This window comes from Urocampus carinirostris, chromosome 1, assembly GCF_059441175.1.
Source record: "Urocampus carinirostris isolate Australia breed hairy pipefish chromosome 1, RoL_Ucar_1.0, whole genome shotgun sequence".
NCBI classification, from domain to species: domain Eukaryota; kingdom Metazoa; phylum Chordata; class Actinopteri; order Syngnathiformes; family Syngnathidae; genus Urocampus; species Urocampus carinirostris.
Genome location: NC_142349.1, coordinates 43,942,873 through 43,961,279, shown reverse-complemented (window position 1 = coordinate 43,961,279; position 18,407 = coordinate 43,942,873). Strand labels below are relative to the sequence as shown.

The following is an 18,407-nucleotide window of genomic DNA, read 5'->3' as shown; positions in this document are numbered from 1 at the left end:
CCTGTGCAGAGTTTGTATGTTCTCCCCGTGCTTGCGTGGGTTTCCTCCGGGCACTCCGGTTTCCTCCCACATTCCAAAAACATGCATTTCAGGTGAATTGGCTGGTCCAAATTGTCCCTAGGTGTGAATGAGCGAGTGAGTTGTCTGTCCCCGTGTGCCCTGCGATTGGCTGGCAACCAGTTAAGGATGTCCCCTGCCCACTGACCGATGATTGCTGGGATGGGCTCCAGCACCCCCGCGACCCTACTGAGGATAAGCGGTGCAGCTGATGAGATGAGATGAAAATCGTTAACGGTGCCGCCCGCGACTTGAAACTGTCATTCTCTGCCGCCATCTGCTGGCTTAAATTCATGAAAGCAACCTCAGCTCATTCATCAAGTACTAGGGATTCTTAGTCACGCTCAAATATTTTATTATTTCAAATACTTTTAGCGGTTTAGGTTCACGTTTAGACTGTAATTAAAACGGGCATTTTCCTACTTTTACTATTTTCATGCTACACTTACAAACAAAAAAAAAACTACAACGATGAGCTTAAAGTCAATCTCCAATCCAACAGTCTCCCCCTTTCCTTTTAACTTAAGAGTTGTGTGTCCCGAACAGCATTTTTAAAAGTAAGATAAAAGCAGATAGGCGCTATTGGGAAAAAAATGTATAAACGCTCTTTGAAATCAGTTAGTCATTGTCAACACATATGTAATAAAGATAATGTTCTACTTTCCACCTTATAAGAACACCTCAAAAGACGCATCCCATCTTTTCGCCTTATTTCTCCAATAATTTACGGTATGTTGTTTTCTTTTTCCTTCATGATCCGTGAGATGGCAGCACCGACATTCAAACAAACGCCTATCGACGAAGAAGCCATTTCCGTCTGTTTCAGTAACTGGTCTGAGAGCAGGCGTGTGTCTGTCCTGTCGGCGGTATGCGACATCTAACACCTCAAGCCGCTGATCTGAGCACCGCAACGTTCACGATGGAGTTCCGGTTTCTCTTAGATCACATTTTGTAAACTTGAAGGTTCAGTGAAAGATGTCGCTGGTTATTTTGTTGCGCAGTCTAAAGCGATTTGGTAGGGAATTCAGAGTTTTACAAAGCGTTGGATGTATTCACCGCCTTGTACAGTACGACATTGGACCAACGCGCACACTGTCGACTGCACGGCCATGCTTCTATTACTCTGTAGGTCATTTAAATTCACCCCAAAACGCCGCGAATAAAGGTGTCATTTTAACGTTAGGCTTGTTTTTGACAATATCAGTTTGCGTTTTACCGGACAGGACTTCTAGCACAGTACTATGCGTTTACAATCACACGGCACAACGTCTAAAGTCGTTGCTTATAGTGTTGTAGCTTACATCTGATCGTATTTGTTATGATTTTTTTTTTCCAACGCGTTTGGAAATCTGCCAAACCAAGCACGTGCTGAACATGTAATGTCAATACTATTTTGCAATTATGGCTTCGAATGACGAATTAGCTAATATGTCACACGATTCATCATCTCAATGCTGCTCTCTGGAGTTTGTTTTTCTATTTGCTGACGCCATCTTCTGGCTTAAATCATCATTGAGGCCCCTGTCCGGACGCTAACGTGGTGCATTTAATTACGTGCATTACCTAGAGCGCTCGAATTAACTCTTTTCAGTTGGCGTTTGGACTGTGTTTGAATAAGTTCCTTTCTTTGTCCCTTTCAGACCAAAAACAATCGACTTTGGCCTGGACGGATCTATTGACACTAACAAAGATGTTACATAACGAAATTGTGAATATGCTTGATTGCTGTTAAGGTTGTCGAGAAGGGTTGTCCAAACCTCACATTGTTTGTTTGCTGTTATTAGTGTCAATAAATTTGTTCAAACCATTTTAATACTATACAGAAACATAACATCTTAACAGAAAACCACGAGCCTGAAATCACTCTCCTCCACTCCGTCCACCCTTTCCTGCTTCCTAAAGTTTTGCAAGTCACTAACGGCCTGCTATAAAATACAAGCAGATGGACAATGTTTTTAAAAAACAATTATAAGGGCTCTTTGAACTCCATTCGGCATTGCAAAACAAATTTAGAAAGCAATTTACTTTCAACTTTTTTAAGGATGCCTCAAATGACACCCCACCATAAATAATTCATATTTGACAGGTGAGGGAGCAGCATTCTCTACAAGCAAAAAGATGTCACCATCAGCAAAGTGCCAAGCAGTTTTCTACGCTTCCTCCACCGCCTTCGTCGCGAGAAAAAACGAAAAAGTCTGGAGTGAGTCAATTCATTCATAATTCTGGTGCTTAACTTGTATTACTGTAAAAATGCCTTGTGTGAAATTTCATTTATCTCTCTGGTGGTAAGATTTTAAAGTGTAATTCCGTAAGAGATCAAACTGCTCACAAACAACTATGTTGTCAATTTTTGTGGTTGCAAGATTAGAGGCCATCAAAGCCCCTTTCAACAAAACTTAGGTGAAAAGGCATTCTCTAATTAATTGTAATGTTTTGAAAACTAAAGAGCTTTTTAGTTATGAAATATTGTGTGGTGAGGTACAAAATAAACAAAGAAAAACGAATGTTACAAAGTGTTTTTCACTGTATTTGTTTAAACACCTTAATGGATGGGTCAGGAACCTTTTTGATTCCAAGAGCCATAAAAGCAGAATATTTATATATTTTTGAGATCCACACCATATTTTTTAGACAAAATTTCACAAAACCGGCAAACCTGCTCTCTAGACAAAAGCTAATTCTTCAGCATTATTTATTTCTCTGTGTGACGTATGATGATTTGATAAAATCTTTAAAATAAGAACAATAATGCCAGAGCCCGTGTCCCATATCAACAGATATCCCACTTAAAATGTGTCACCCTCCCACAGTTACTTAAGATAATTGAGGCTCATTTGACCATCATTTTGGTTTAAATAATGGTTTCAAAACAACAAACGGGCAAAGTTCGTTAAATTGTCACAAAATACCGCAAACGAAAAGAATACGAATGTATTTAGGGGAGTTATTATGTGTGCAGAGATCCCCTCACTCAATCAAGTGGCTCTGGGTGCTTGGCGGGCATTTTCAGGTGTTTACAGTTTGTTCTATGGGTTTTTATCATAAAGTGCCTCAACAGTAAATATAGATTGTTTGATGAGCTTCCAAATCATGGATTCCTAAGAGAAATACAACTAAAACAGAGTATGTTGGTGTAACACCGTGATTCTAAACTGTAGTTAAAACTTGCCCTATGTATTTTGTATGGAACCATTGCCTCATTGTGTTGGTTTGGCTTTGCTAAAACTAATTAGGAAAGTTAAAGAGAAGATTACTGCAAACCCTATTTTATCCCAGAGCCAGATGGACTCGTGAAAAGAGCCATATCTGGCTCACGAGCCACACATTACCGACCTCAGCATTAATTGAAATAGTATCCTTATAATGTTGAAATAATTGCATACATGATTTCTATAAAGCCCGTCACTTGGAAATCTTTGGCAGCAACCTTCGCCATAGGGGGAGCTTTACTCGCCGGGATGAAATACTTCAAAATGGAAAAAGAAGAAAGTAAGTTTCAAAATTACATTTGCTTTTACATTGACTTACAAGCAAAAAAATAAACTATTTATCAAGTTACAGTAGCAGTGAAGCCTTACACTTTGTGTCTGTTGCAGTGTTGGAAAAAGAGCGCAACAAATCAATTGGGCGGCCGGCGCTGGGCGGACCGTTTTCATTGGTGGACCAAAATGGGAAGCCTGTGAGCAGTGCTGACTTCCTGGGCCAGTGGTTGCTCATCTACTTCGGCTTCACGCACTGTCCTGATATTTGCCCCGATGAGCTGGAGAAGATGATGCAGGTGGTGGACGAAATTGGTAAATAAACAAATATCTCACACCCCATTTGGCTTCGTTTATCACAGTGGGGGACTAGAAACCGGAATTGCCTTCAATTCGTGGAAATAAATGCCTCAGATGTTTGTAAAGAGATGCCATTTTTCATTTTTGAATGATTAAATAATCGTCATATTATATTACTGGTACTAACAAGAAGTCTACTTTTTTATGCTAACATATAATCTCAGCTATAATGGTGATTTTCAGACTGTCAGTTGCTGTTATAACACCTCATCAAGTTGTGTCCCTTAAAGTAGTGCTATTATAAATTCTGGACTACAGAGCGCACCCGATTAAAAGCTTCATGACTAATTTTAAGAACAAAACTCAATTTTTGTCTTTGCACAAGCCTCGCCAGAGTTTAAGCTGCAGGCTTTACGGTGGGCAGGGGTGCATTGTTTAAGGTGTCCATAAAAAAAGTTGAAAGTAGCCTAGATGGTAGGGCGCCCGCTTTGAGACTGGGAGGTCGCTGGTTCGCGCCTCGGCCGAGTCATACCTAAGACTTATAACATTGGTAAAATGGCGGCGCCCTCTGTTGGCTGCGGCTGCATCGGCTCGCTACAACGGGTCAGGTGTATCGACATTTCGTTCTGTGTACATTGTTACAAAGAATGACAATACAAAGGAAATTATTATTATTATTATTTTCTCTATTAAAAGTGTTAACATTGGCCAACTGTATTCAAAGAGCGCTTACGTTTTTTTTCCCACTGCTCCTATATGCTTTTATCTTACATTTTAGAGAGCAGTTCGGGGCGAACTCATTCGATAGGAGGAATGAGGGACGGGAGGGGTGTGGGGTTGGTTTAAGTGGCGAAGAGTGACGTTTCCTCTCCTCTCACCTAATTTGCCTTGGTCACATGTTTTTGGATAATGTGACCACTCAAGATGGTAATTATAAAAGCTAGCACATGTTTACTGTTTCGCAAAAGAAAAAAAAGACGTGCCTTTCTGTCTTTTGAGGTTGCTGCGGTAATGGACCAAATTGCATTCGCTTGTCATCTTTCCTAGCGGATTAAAGAAAACTCCAGCGACCTGATATAGACACAGATTTAACAATGAAAGAAGTGAAGCTTTTTTTGCAGGATAAATTACACTGCTGTTCAATTCTGACACCGCCTCGTTGATGCGGAGCCCCAGTCCCAAGTCACTGCCGACCCCCTTGCTAAAAATAAAATAACAAGCGGCACCGTATTTAAAGCTGCAGTAGCGGCTTGTAGTCCCGAATCTACAGAATAGGCTGATCTGTAAAATCTAGTGAAACAATTGCTTGAATACAGTAACAATATCTGATGGTAAATGTACTTGCTCCAAGAGCTATTGCTGTGATCTAATCATGTAATGCCTCCATTTTTGTATGTCTTTTTTTCTCCCATGATCCAGACAAAATCAAGTCTCTGCCCAATTTGACGCCCATACTCATTACCATTGATCCTGACAGGGACACGCCAGAAGCCATGGGGGCCTACACAAAAGGTATGGTAAGAGAAATGTGAATCATGGCAAAGAAACAAATACTTTCTGTGAAGACCCGGCAAAAAGCTTACTCCAAGTAATACATGTTAGTTAATTGTGGTAAACACTCTTTGAGGCATGCTAGTGCACTTTGCTTCAAAATGTTTGCATTCTCTTAGTCCACTTCTGCTGGCACTAAATGTTAGAGATCAACATTATTGGGCACCTTTTTTTAAAAAAAGTAATTAGTTGTAGTTACTCATTACTCTTTGGTGTCTCAAACAGCTCTTCAGGTTGTTTTTGTTACTTTAATCCCTACATTACCAATTATTATGTAACATTATTCACATAATGACTTAAAAAGTGGGAACATACACAAAAATGAACAAAAGGGAAAATATATAAAAGGAAAAAGAATCAACTTTGCATTTTATGTAAACACATCAAAACTAAAAAACACAGGAAATATAAATAAAATAATTATTCAATTATTTGTAACAGTGTTACTCCCAACACTGAAGATCAATTTATGTTGTTACCTTTCTAGGCGGTCACTTGGTTGTCTTTGCTTTAAGTGAAAAAAGATGGATAATGTGCTGTTAGAGGAGAGCCACAATGTTTTTTGAACAAAAAGATAAAAATTAGAGGAACACACTTACACAAACTGTGAATAATCTCAACTCGCATACTTGTATCAAAGACTCATGTCCCCCTACAATGCTTTAATGCAATTTAATTAACCATCTTTTTTTGAAAAAAAAAAAAAAAAAAACAAGGCTTGGTTGAATATTATTTTATGCAAAATAATGCGTTTATTTAAAAGATTAATCTCTGCATAAAATATGTTAAAAAGTAGTTCAGCAAAAATACAAATGCATTCCTGAATTGAAAGGAAGATTTTGGACGTAATGTTTTTACAAAGAAAGCAAGGCACGCTTGTCTTGACGTCACATAAGAAACTGTTACAAGCTAAAAGTCTTGATGTTGGTGACAAAGTCCAGCTCTACCTATAACTTGGTTAAAAGGGTGTGAAAATTGGCTTTTCATAACATATTCCCTTCCATTTTCTTTTTTTTCCAGAGTTTTCTCCCAAGCTGGTGGGCTTAACGGGTACAACTGCTCAAGTGGAACAAGTGTCAAGAGCCTACAGAGTTTACTACAGTCAAGGACCCAAAGATGAAGACAACGACTACATTGTAAGTCGATCTAGACAATCATCGAATGCCGTTTCAGCATTGAATCGTTAGATTACGTTTGATGTACTGATACCTTCCTTTTTTCACCTGTAGTTCCTAAATGAACTGAAATCATATCATGTAACAATATTCAGTATAAAAAACAGTATACAGTGTATCAGGAAAGTATTCACACCGCTTCTTTTTTTTTCACATTTTGTCATGTTTTGTTATTAATTACATGATTTTTTTTTTCAAAATTCTACACACAACACTCTATAATGACAATTTGGAAAAGGGTTTCGTCTGCAAATCTATTGAAAAAAAGAAACAAGTAAATTAGTATTTATAGCCTTTGCTCAGTACTTTGTCGATGCACATTTGGCAGCAAGCCTCAAGTCTGTAATGCAACAAGCCTGGCACAGCTACCAATGTCCAATTTTGCCCATTGTTTTTGGCAGCACCTCGACAGCTCCATCAAGTTCAAAGGGAGTGTCAACGCACACCCATTGTCAGTTCCCTCCAGAGATGTTCTATCTGACAGAACATCTCTGGAGGGAACTGATAGAATCTATCAGATGCAAACTGGACTCTGGCTGGGCCACTCAAGGACATACACAAAGTTGTTCTGAAAACACTCCTTTGATATCTTGGCTGTGTGCTTAAGGTCGTTGTCCTGCTGAAAGATGAACCATCGCCCTAGTATGTAGTTGAAGCGCTCCTGAAGCAGGTTTCGTCAAGGATTTTTTTGCCATTGTTCCTTTAATATTTCCTTCTAGCGTGACTATTCTTTCAGTTCCTGCTGTTGGAAAAAGTCCCCAAAGCAGAATGCTGCCACCACCAGTCTTCAGGGTTGCCATGTGTTTTTCACCAAGAAATGGCTTCTAGCTGGCCACATTAACATACACGTTGGATTGTTAGATTAGGTTCTCTGTTTACAGAGATATACCTGACCTCTGTTAGTGATTTACAACTTCTTTGTCACCTCCATGACCTAGGTTCTTCAGCCCCAATTTCAGAGTTTGGATTGCTCTTGGAACAGTCTTCTCGGTCACTGTGCTTGTTGAGACCTTCAAAGCATCATACATTCTCTGTACCCTCTCCCAGATTTGTGCCTCTGGACAACCCTTTTGGGAGTTCTACAGTCTTCTCTTTCTGACCTCATGCTTGGTTTGTGCCCTGTAATGCACTGTCAACTGTGGGGTTTTATATACTGGAGACAGATGTGTGTTCTCCCAAATAATGTCCAATCAATTGAACTTATGATAGGTAAACCCCACTTAAAAACGACTTGGGGATGATTTGTGGAAAGTCATCTCATTAGCTGCACCGCTTATCCTCAGTAGGGTCGCGGTGGTGCTGGAGCCCATCCCAGCAATCATCAGGCAGTGGGCAGGGGACACCCTGAACTGGTTGCCAGCCAATCGCAGGGCACACAGGGACAGACAACACACTCAGTTATTCACACCTAGGGACAATTTGGACCGGCCAATCCACCTGAAATGCATGTCTTTGGAATGTGGGAGGAAACCGGAGTGCCCGGAGGAAACCCACGCAAGCATGGGGATAACATACAAACTCCGCACAGTAAGTCCGGTAGCTGGATTTGAACCCACATAGGAGGTTCCCAAGACCTTAGAACTGTGCCGCACACGCGCTAACCACTGCTGCCGATATGTGGAAACTGGTTAGCTCAATTTTAAGCTTCTCAAGGAAGACTGGAAATACCAGTACCTTTTTACATTTGGTTTCTCTCTTTTTTAAGCTGTAATACATTTGCACAAACCTCAAATCCATGTTTTCATATTTTGTATAGAAAATGATTACATTTTGGAATATGGCTGTATGTATTGAAATGTGAAAAAAGTGAAGCTGCCTTGCATACTTACCAGATGGACTGTAAATTTCCCAACATTCCCTTTCTCTATTGAAATACATCCTGCACAAGCATTGTAGCAACATGACTTTCTGGGTTATCTTTAATATCACACTTGACTAATAGTTCCTAATAACATGTACATTTAACTTCTCGAGTTTTGTAATAGAACGGCAAAGTTGTCCTACTATTTTGTGAAATATACTAGTTTATGCCAGTAGTGGAAAAATTTACTTTTCAGTGAACCAATTTCAGCATGCGATATTTGTCATGATTGTTGTCATGTTTGTGGTTTGTTGTGTTTGAAGGTTGACCACACCATCATTATGTACCTGGTTGGACCAGACGGAGAGTTTGTGGAATATTTTGGTCAAAACAAAAGAAACGTGGAGATCTCCAACGCCATTGCAGCTCGCATGAGGAAGTACAAAAATAAGAAATGATTGGACACCAAAAGGCACAAACATCTGCAGATAGACATGATTGGACAACAGATGGACAGACATCTCATGAACTTGAATTTAAAGTGGCTTTGTTGTTTGCTTGACAATTAAAACATTTTTTATGATACTGCTGGTAGACTGCATTTATTATTTTGTTCTTAAATTTGGGGAAAGGTTCATAGTGAGATTTGCTCCACACCTCCCTTGACTGGAAAGTGGAGAAAAAACACATTTGAATCACAGAATTGGTTTTGATTTCAACTGATCCATCATCCATTCACCGGGTGTACCCCTTATCTTTAGTAGAGTTGCAGGGGTGCTGGAGCCCATCCCAGCTATCTACTGGCAGTGGGTAGGGGATAACCCAAACTGGTTGCCAGCCAGTCGCAGGGCACACATGGACAGACAACTCACTCGCTCATTCACACCTAGGGACAATTGGAAGCGGCCAATTAACATGACGTGCATGATTTTTGCTGTGTGAGAAGCAACCGGAATGCCCGGAGGAAACCCACGCAGGCACAGGGAAAACTTGCAAACTACGCACAGGAAAGCTGGTAGCTGGATTCGAACTCATGACCTCGGAACCACTCAGCTGCCGTGCCGCCCCAAATCAATTTATTCCTATTAAAATGTATGCCAAAAGAGCTTCAATAGTATTGGGATTCAATTTGAATTGTATTTTTTGAGACACATGATTCTGACCTTATAGCAATCCTCCAAAAATGTCCTTTTAAAATATTTTGGTTAAGAAAAAAATTAGAATGTCATTTAATTGAGGAATTCCTTTATATCTAACTCATTAAGAAATGTGTTAAATTGATGATTCAATACATCTGTTTTTTGTTTTAAGGTAAGAGAAGAAAACGGTTTGGTATCACTGGCTATTTTGAATTATGTTGTGATTGGGAAGACCCGCCCGTCCCGTGCCACCTCTTAAGGTTTTATGGTTAGTATTTTCAGACATTGCCAGTTCATTCATAAATCAAAGGTTAAGTACTGTACTCGTAAGTTTTAGAGAGTGCACAGTATCTGTCTTTCACTCTTTATTTGTGGATATTTGCTCATCTCTCTTTGCACACCTGCGTTAGAAGCTCCATAGACCATTTAAGTTTAAAGAGGTTTTTCATAACCAATCTGCAACAAGTCAAATATGTGCACTGCTTATAAGTCACTTCAAAATAGAGATCAAATTGAGAAACACTTTTGAGTGTGTAATTAAACCATAATCTGCCCCCACCATACCTTTTCCCACCCGCTAAATAGCAGGGTCTGCATACATCTTAAAATCAGTTATGGGATTATCAAAGTATGAATCATTTTGATGTTTCTGATTTGTTGTTTCGTTGAACTAAATCAACTTGGTTACTTGTGGCTCTGGGTAGCTGTCACATGCAATTACATGTTTTGAAAGGTGAAACATATACAGTGGGACCTCGCTACTTCGCGGTTCCACGTTCCCGGGTTCAGAGCTTTGCGGGTTTAAAAAAAATAAAATAAAATAATAATTAAAAAAAAAATACAATGTTATTTTTTAAAGCATTTTTGAAGGGGCGTCGCTACTTCGCGGATTTTCACTTTTTGCGGGTGGTTTCGGTCCCCATTAACCGCGATAACCGAGGGATTACTGTACTACCTTAAACATATTCCATCAAATAAAACCATTGGCTTACAGGACAAAATAAAACATTTGTCTAAAAATGGCTTGTCAGTTGGAAATGTAACTTGAATTGTCAGCACTTTCTTGAAAAGTTAGTTATTTCTAAAATAGTACATATTATTGATGCCATCGATTTCTCTCCCCTTTTGCTTTGAACTGGTGCACCACATGACATGAAATATTCGATCGAATAGTGAATGTGCCACGATATAATATAAGGAAAATCTAAGATAACATTAGAGGACACTGATACAGAAAAAATATCACATCTGGAGGCAGTTTGAAAAGCCACTCTTTAAGTTTTCCTGATTCCGAGACCTCCTAGTTTTGACTTTAAATCGACTATCGCTTTCATTCTGTCGGTCAGGACGTGGAGCTTCTTTTTCCATTAAAGACTCTCTACTGTCATTAATTTCACCATCATCATTGTAACCTACCTCTGTATCATTAGTTACGAAAAGTTTACCTGGTATTTCTTCATTTGTAAGGTTCAAAACCCCACCAGGATTGTTGATATCCATCACTTTCCCAGAGTTACTATTTAGGTTATTTATATCACAGGAATCCACTAACCTAACTGCCCCACTCTTGTCACTATCTTCTAACAACACCACTCTTTGGTCTCGTTCACTGTCAAGAAGCACGGAATCGTTAGCATCCACCCATTCATGATCCTCTTCGCCATCACAGTACACCAGCTCACCACGTTTGTCTTCTGATCTTTGAAGACCTTTTTCACAATCAAGCAGTCCTGCATTCTGAGTTTCAAACAATTCACCTTCCACTTTTGATTGTAGTTCTTCACAACTTACTTCCTCTATAGCTTTGGGATCTTCGTCTCCATATCCTTCATCGCTGCCTCGGACAGAAATGTAATCGTCAACTGGTGCTACAAGCATGCAGGCAAGTGTAGTCTCTTTGTATTCGCAGTGATCAATCAGGTGAGTCATGGTCACAAAATCATGATTGAGGCCTTGTCTAGGTGTAGCTCTGCTCCCTGGATCTACGCTTAGGAACCATTTCAGAAGGCACACAAATTTTTGCCAGTCATCGTACTCTTCTGCTGAGCTGGTCTGCAAGAACATCATGGCCAAGTCTTCAAACGAGGACCCAGAGTCCAGGTTGAATCGAGATATGGCCAGCTTGGAGCCTGCTGACATGACAGTCCAATGATTGTCATCGTCCACTGTGAAGTAGTCGCTGCCATACTTTGCCTCATTGAGAACATGATCCGCAGGCTGACCGAGGAGTTGACAAATAGTTTCCATACCTCCTCGAAGAGATGAGCAATCAAATAGGTCAAATCCAAAGAAGAGGTATGCGACGGTACATCCAAGTGACCACATGTCGATGGCTTCAGACAGGGGTAGGCCCAAGGTTACTTCTGGGGCTCGGTAAGCCTCAGCTTGCAAAGTCATACCCACATCTACAGATGATATTGGTCGCGCCAAGCCAAAATCAATAAGCTTGACTCGAAATGGCAGATTTCTTTGGTCGACAAGCATGACATTGTCTGGTTTTAAGTCTGTGTGAGTGACTCCTAATGCCTGCAGGGCCTCAAATGCCATCAGGAGCTGCGACATGACTGGTCGAATTTGGTGGAGATTAAGCGGTGTCATGTTTCTCTCTATCATCAGGTCCTCCAGGCTCTTGTCCAGCATCTCAAAAACCAGACAAGGGAAGTCCTGGAAGATGAAGTGTTCAATAAACCTCACCAAGCTGTTCCTGTGTTTATCCAGAAAGCGGATCTTCTGCAGCGCCTGAACCTCCTGATGGAAGTTGTATATGTTGCTTTTTTTCAGAAGCTTGATGGCCACTCGATCAGACGTGTTAAGGTTGAAACACTTGGTCACAATCCCAAATTGTCCTTCTCCTAGGACGCTCAGAAGCTTGTAGCTGTAACACTTGCTGGAAAAGATCTCATCATAAGCCTGCTGAAGGCAGTTGCAGTCTTTGTGTTTTGAGGGCAAATGTGACATTTTTGCAGAAGTTTGGCCTTTTCTGCCGGACAAACATGACAACAAAAAAACTTTCGTTAGTGCCGTTCCCTGCAGAAAATATCCCAAACAGACATAACCTCTTTGTTGATGATGCGCCGCTATCTTTAATATGTGACAACAGAGGTCACATGACCAATCTGTTTGGCTTTGACCCCTCAAGAACTGATGTCATGGACTGCTTGTGTGATGAGGTGACATCATCGCAAGTGTCAATTTAGAACTGTTCCACTCACAACTTTTTACAGGAATCATGACATATCGAACAAGATTCCATCTAGAGTTTGTCCTAGTCACTGCAGAGAATTACAAGTTTCTCTAGTCGACACAAATTCCAAATGTTCTGGGATTCCAGCCACCCCCTAAAAAGCATATTATGAACAAACATTATTATCCAGGGACTAACATTCCTTAAATTGCTATATTTTTGATTTACATTTTCTCCAATTTTTAATGCAATTCAGTGTTACCCAAGTATACTCACACGATAAGGAAGAAAAACACCCCCAAAATATTTACTGTGTGTTGTTTGCAACCATCTCAAAGCAAGGCATTTTGGAAAGTCTTCATTTCTTGATCTGCGTGCTGAACACACAACTTTTGCCTTATATTATTGAGTACTATCAGAGTAAGGTACAACTCCCGTAATATTTCATGATTGTCCAGGTGGGCTTTGTATATCCATTGTCGGGACAGCCGATTGGTGCTGAGAAGTCACCACAGAACATTGCAGAATTACACAGGCCATATTAAGGAAACCATTTTCCTTATCCTAACAAGTAATTGCCGTGCACAGGCGAACTGGGGTTATTGTTGAAATAGAAATAAAATGAGACGATGTATTCAAATGCAGACCTTAAACCCTTTAAACCCAAACATTGGGCTATGAAATAAACCCTTATTTTAAGTTTTAATTGGCGCAAAAGCCCAATCCAATTCTAATGTGTATTTGATATATTTGCGTTCGGAATACACCGCTTGTTTTATACTTCCATTTACAAGACATTTTGGTCTTTGGAGTATACAAATTAATAGAATAATTTAGAATGACATAGTAAAACACAATTGAGGGCCCGGTCACACCGTCGTTTGCATCTGTATCGAGGCTGAATCACGGCCAGAAATTTCTTCCTGTGAAGCAGACGCTGTTGGACGCTTTGAGATCGCCATACAGACGAGATACAGCCGTGCTTTACACGCGGTCGGAAATTCACACGCGGTTGGCCACGCGAAAAAGTTTTGCGCTGCTCAAAACTTTAGACCACGTGTAACCGCGGGCGACACATGTGGTACACACGAGGTAATGACGCGGTACAGACACGGAACGACGTGCGAAATTTTAGCGGGTAATCGTGGGTGGAGCACGGTCATAGCACGTTTGTTCTGCGCCTGTATCGCGGTGTTATCACGTGAATTAGCGTGTGTAACGCGTGTGACGGTCAAACGCCTTTCTCCGCGTATATACAGCGCGATTTGCCGAGCACACGTCAGTTGTGCTCGAGACGTCAAGGGGTGAACATGGATCCCCGTCACCGTAGTGACCTCGTCTTAATCCATTTTTATTTCTTGACATTTCTTTTCATTTCATAACAAGATAATAAAATAAAAATAAAAAACTATTACAATAATAACATATTGGCTTCTTCGGTGCCATAGCTTGAAATCTTGATCTTGGGAGGTCGCTGGTTCGCACCTCGACCGAGACATACCTAATTGGTATAATGGCGGCGCCCTCTGGCTGCGGCTGCATCGACTACATTGTTACAAAGAATGACAATACAAAGGAAATTATTATTATTATTATTAATATTATTCACGGGACTGTGTCTTGAGCGGTTATGATTTCTACAGCCCGGTGTTGTGCCGAGAAATGCATCCCTGCCGAGATTCACTACTATAACCACTTTTACTCCGTTTTATCTCACTTTTATATCATTTTTCGAGAATATGATGGCGAAGATATAACCAAAACCACTTCGACTTGCATTTGTTGGGAATGTATACAATTTAAACCATTCTGTCTTTGTATTTGTTGTGAATGTAATCGAACGGTAATGCACACCGTATATAAATCACTTTTAATAACTGTTATGTACTCTACCATGAAGCTTATTATGCTGAAATAAGCTTTATGGTAGAGTGCATAACAGTTTCAATACGAGCGATTTGAATATAAAAGGGCAAAATAAACATGTTACCTGCTCAAAGTGATTTATATACGGTGTGCATTACCGTTCGATTACATTCACAACAAATACAAAGACGGAACGGTTTAAGTTGTATTACATTCCCAACAAATGCAAGACAAGGTGGTTTTGGTTATATGTCCGCTATTACATTCCTGAAAAGTGATATAAAAGTGAGATAAAACCAGGTCAAAGTGGTTATAGTAGCCAGGGGATGCAAATCTCGGCAGGAATGCATTTCTCAGCACAACACCGGCTCGGCAGCTTTTATACCCGTGGTCCACACGCGTAAATGACGCGGAAATGACGCGATGAGGAAGCGGAACAGTCGCCGGCGTCTGTTTTGCGGGCATACCACCGATGAACAGCGGGTTGGCCAATTTTGCGCATTTTCCATCGCGGGCAAAAAAAAAAAAAAAATCGCAAAATTTTACCCGCGATACAGACGCAAACGGCTGTGTGACCGGGCCCTGAGTGATTAGTATATTATTACCTCAATGCAATCTTAAGCTGGATGACATTTGAAAGCAACTGGGCAATGAAGTTCTATCATAGATTCTGTCTGTTATTTAGATGCAAAAGCAAACAAACAGAAAATAAAGTTTCCAGTCCTTGTAATGTTCCAGTGCCAGAGTATTAGAATAACCCAATGGGCGGTACAGCTGCCGCGTTCCACCTTTGAAAGGTAGATTAGTAATGCAAACATTTTCTTTTTTTGGTCGTGACCTGGTATTGAGTGCTTCTACCTTTATACTTATCGCCGCCTTTCTAAAAGTCATTCTCGGTGTCTGCTGAGCATTTCAAATTTAAGTTGCGTTGATCATTAGAAGAGACAACTCAATGGCCTCAATTGTCAATCACTTGTAATTGCACCTGTAATCAAGCAGAGCTACTTTGTTACTGCACTCTGACTGCGAACAAGATTTAGTAATAAAGAGACCAATTAACATGACTAATTCAATTAATTTGATTTTAATCACAGAAGAAAGCTATTAGGATTGTCCATAAAGCTGTGAAAAAAGAACCAACAAACAGTTGCTAAAAGACAACATGTTAAAATTTGAATACATCAAAACGTAACTCCCTATTATTAGTATACACAGCAACTCTTCTTTTTTCACTGACTTTCTTCGGAGGCATAATTAGGGGCTAAAACACATGGTACACCTATATTAAAAGCGAAAGCAAAACGAAACACGTCCGCACGCGATAACAGTTGGTCAGGAAAAGAGCGATCTACACCCGTACGCCGCTCAGCATTGCATCCTAACGTACGCATTATCGGCATTCGAACTCAGATTTTTTGACCGAACAGCGAAGCAAGAATTTCTCAAATTTTTGGTCGGACTCCGATTTGTGGCGTTCGAAAACCGAGGTTCCACTGTATAAGGAAGCAGTGAGTGGCCTTAACTTCAGTACTTAATGCACCTAATAGCGTTTCAAACATCTCTTCTTGAAAATAGTAAACTCTGAACAATCATTATTTGCTGACCATCTTGGTGGCCTTTCATTTCTAAAACTACAGTAGTAACATGCTTGTAGTGGATGACCAATTTGTAATCTCCAATACATGGGAACATTTTGCTGATTATTATATCATATGCATGTACCTTTTAAATACTGTAATACCATTCATTTTGAGTTGAACACCATTTTGTCAATGAGAGGCTACACATGAATATTTTCAAGTTATTTATTTACTTTTTAGACTTAAATGGCATAATTTACACATACTATCTAACTGAAGAGGATGGTACACAATTTTTAACATTAAGCACATAACACACAGACCAAAGTTTTTAAGACCCTATCAAAGATTTGTAGTCCTAAAGAGTTGACTTTAATGGTAAAAAAAACAATGATTAAGATTTGCTTCAAAGGTGGCTTTCCTTTTCTATAATAGGGGTTATATGCTATTTTTTTGTACGAAATATTCTATACTATGTTTTTATTATTTTTTTTTTTTTGTTCCCCATTCATTTGACCCTTCAAAAATAGGTTCGTTTTTCTCAGTTTTAAGTGTATATTCCAAGCAGGTACAGAATTAATGTACACATATTTTGGACAAATAAATTACGTTGCTATGAGCGGCAACTAAAAACATCTCATATATATTTGTATAACAAATCATATCTTGAAAGGGAAGTTAATTTCAGGTGAGTTTGTCAATATGCGCTGTCACAGCATCATTAACACTATGACTCAAGTACCAAAGTGAAATTGTGTGAGAAAGGCCAGAAGAAGAGTAAAGTTACAGGCAAACACCTGTGTCTGTCACCAGTGATATAAAGAGTGGGTGACGAAAGTCGTACTCATCCACCGTGAACAAGGACCTTTGGGCGTTGGACTTTTATAATCAGTTCTGATGGCCCATGTAACCCGAATAAAATATTTGCAACAGTATGCTGCATGTTATATGCTATTGTACCGTAAATAATCACTAGTGCAAGTTAAAACAAGAGAGCAGCTCAGAGTGACAGTGCAATCATTTAAGAAAGCTATTACGTCTGATACTTTTGTTGAGGAATGGCTTTTTTTTCCTCAGCTTGTTTGTTGATTCCTTATACCTAATAGGCAGGTTTTCAAAATAGAGGCTGAAAACAGATGAGAAGTTTATTCAAGTCAAGTCAAGTCACATTTATTTGTTCAGCCCTCAATCACAAAAATTTCTAAAAGGACTGCACAGGATTAAAATTACACCATCGCCTGATCTTAAACCAACATGCGGGCAAGGAAAAACCTCAGCATGAGGAAAAAAGAAACCTTGAGAAGGGGCCTCACAAGTGGTAATCCCCCTTCCAGAATGACCGGGGTGGATTAGATTTAGCATTGAGTTACAGTACACAAACATAGTAAACATCAATAAAAGAGAACACTATGTAACATGTTGAAGTTTGTCCGGAAATTGCATGACAGCAACGACGCCTCAAGCCTGTAAACTAGAGGGTTTTATTACACATATTCTGTAAATGTACAGACAATGGCTGTAGCAATTCACTTGTATGAAGGCTGACAAGTTTTACCAGAGTTTTACAAAACAGGGATGTCCATAATAAGCTGATTCAGCATTATTCTACTGATCACCACCTAATCATCTTTGCAAAAATTTTACTCAAGCTGCTCAACTGTCACGGAATGGCGTGGTGGCGTGGAAGGGGACCGGACCAGAACAGAGGCAGGAGGCATGAAGGGAGAACTCAAATGCGTTGACGATCCATAAGTTTTATTTAATAAAATAAAAGTCGCCCAATACTCCGCGGCAAAACAGAACAATACAGAGTTCCTCCGGCACGAACTCAACGGGACATGGCATAACAGACTAAAACAGGACAAGGCATAACAGACTAAACAGGACAAGGCATAACAGACTAAACAGGACAAGGCATAACAGACCGGGATTGTGAAGAATGAGTATTAATGAACCCGCAACCGCAGAGCCCACCATGCAGCCTTAAATACAGACCCACCATTAGTGGAACTGCTTTCAGCTGTTGCCCAGGGGGCGGGGCAGACTGGTCACCAAGGCGACTGTGACAGAGCCCCCCTCTTAAGGGACAGCTCCCGAGGTCCCAAAAAAGAAAAAATTACAACCTCACGCCCCGGAATGGTTCGACGCTCACGATTGGGGCAACCCCGCTCCCTCCTCCGAACACGCAGGAACGGGGAGAGGCAGGCGCCATCTGCGTCGGGCGGATCGGAATCGGCGCTCGGCAGGGGGGAGTCCGGCGGGCAAGCTGGACAGG

At 40.3% G+C, this 18,407-nt stretch overlaps 2 protein-coding genes across 4 annotated transcripts; one reads left to right on the top strand and one right to left on the bottom strand.

Moving 5' to 3' along the window:
• Positions 1-866: 866 nt before the first annotated feature.
• sco1 (synthesis of cytochrome C oxidase 1) lies at positions 867-8,948 on the top strand. 3 transcript variants are annotated; one of them, XM_088340640.1, is made up of 7 exons: positions 867-1,182; positions 2,144-2,257; positions 3,456-3,546; positions 3,654-3,851; positions 5,256-5,348; positions 6,408-6,523; positions 8,687-8,948. In XM_088340640.1, exons 1-7 carry the CDS (start codon positions 1,033-1,035, stop codon positions 8,819-8,821), a joined length of 897 nt encoding a protein of 298 aa, XP_088196766.1. In that variant the 5' UTR covers positions 867-1,032; the 3' UTR covers positions 8,822-8,948. The 3 variants fall into 3 exon arrangements, with proteins under 3 accessions (XP_088196766.1, XP_088196773.1, XP_088196783.1); XM_088340647.1 differs by having other exon boundaries at positions 918-1,182; positions 3,481-3,546; XM_088340657.1 differs by lacking the exon at positions 867-1,182 and adding an exon at positions 1,632-1,765.
• A 1,977-nt stretch (positions 8,949-10,925) lies between these two features.
• On the bottom strand, positions 10,926-12,572 carry LOC148374761 (homeodomain-interacting protein kinase 2-like). Its single transcript, XM_088340633.1, has 2 exons — positions 11,294-12,572; positions 10,926-11,211 (listed from the first exon to the last, which is right to left on the bottom strand). Exons 1-2 carry the CDS (start codon positions 12,458-12,460, stop codon positions 11,083-11,085), a joined length of 1,296 nt encoding a protein of 431 aa, XP_088196759.1. The 5' UTR covers positions 12,461-12,572; the 3' UTR covers positions 10,926-11,082.
• Between the last annotated feature and the right edge of the window lie 5,835 nt (positions 12,573-18,407).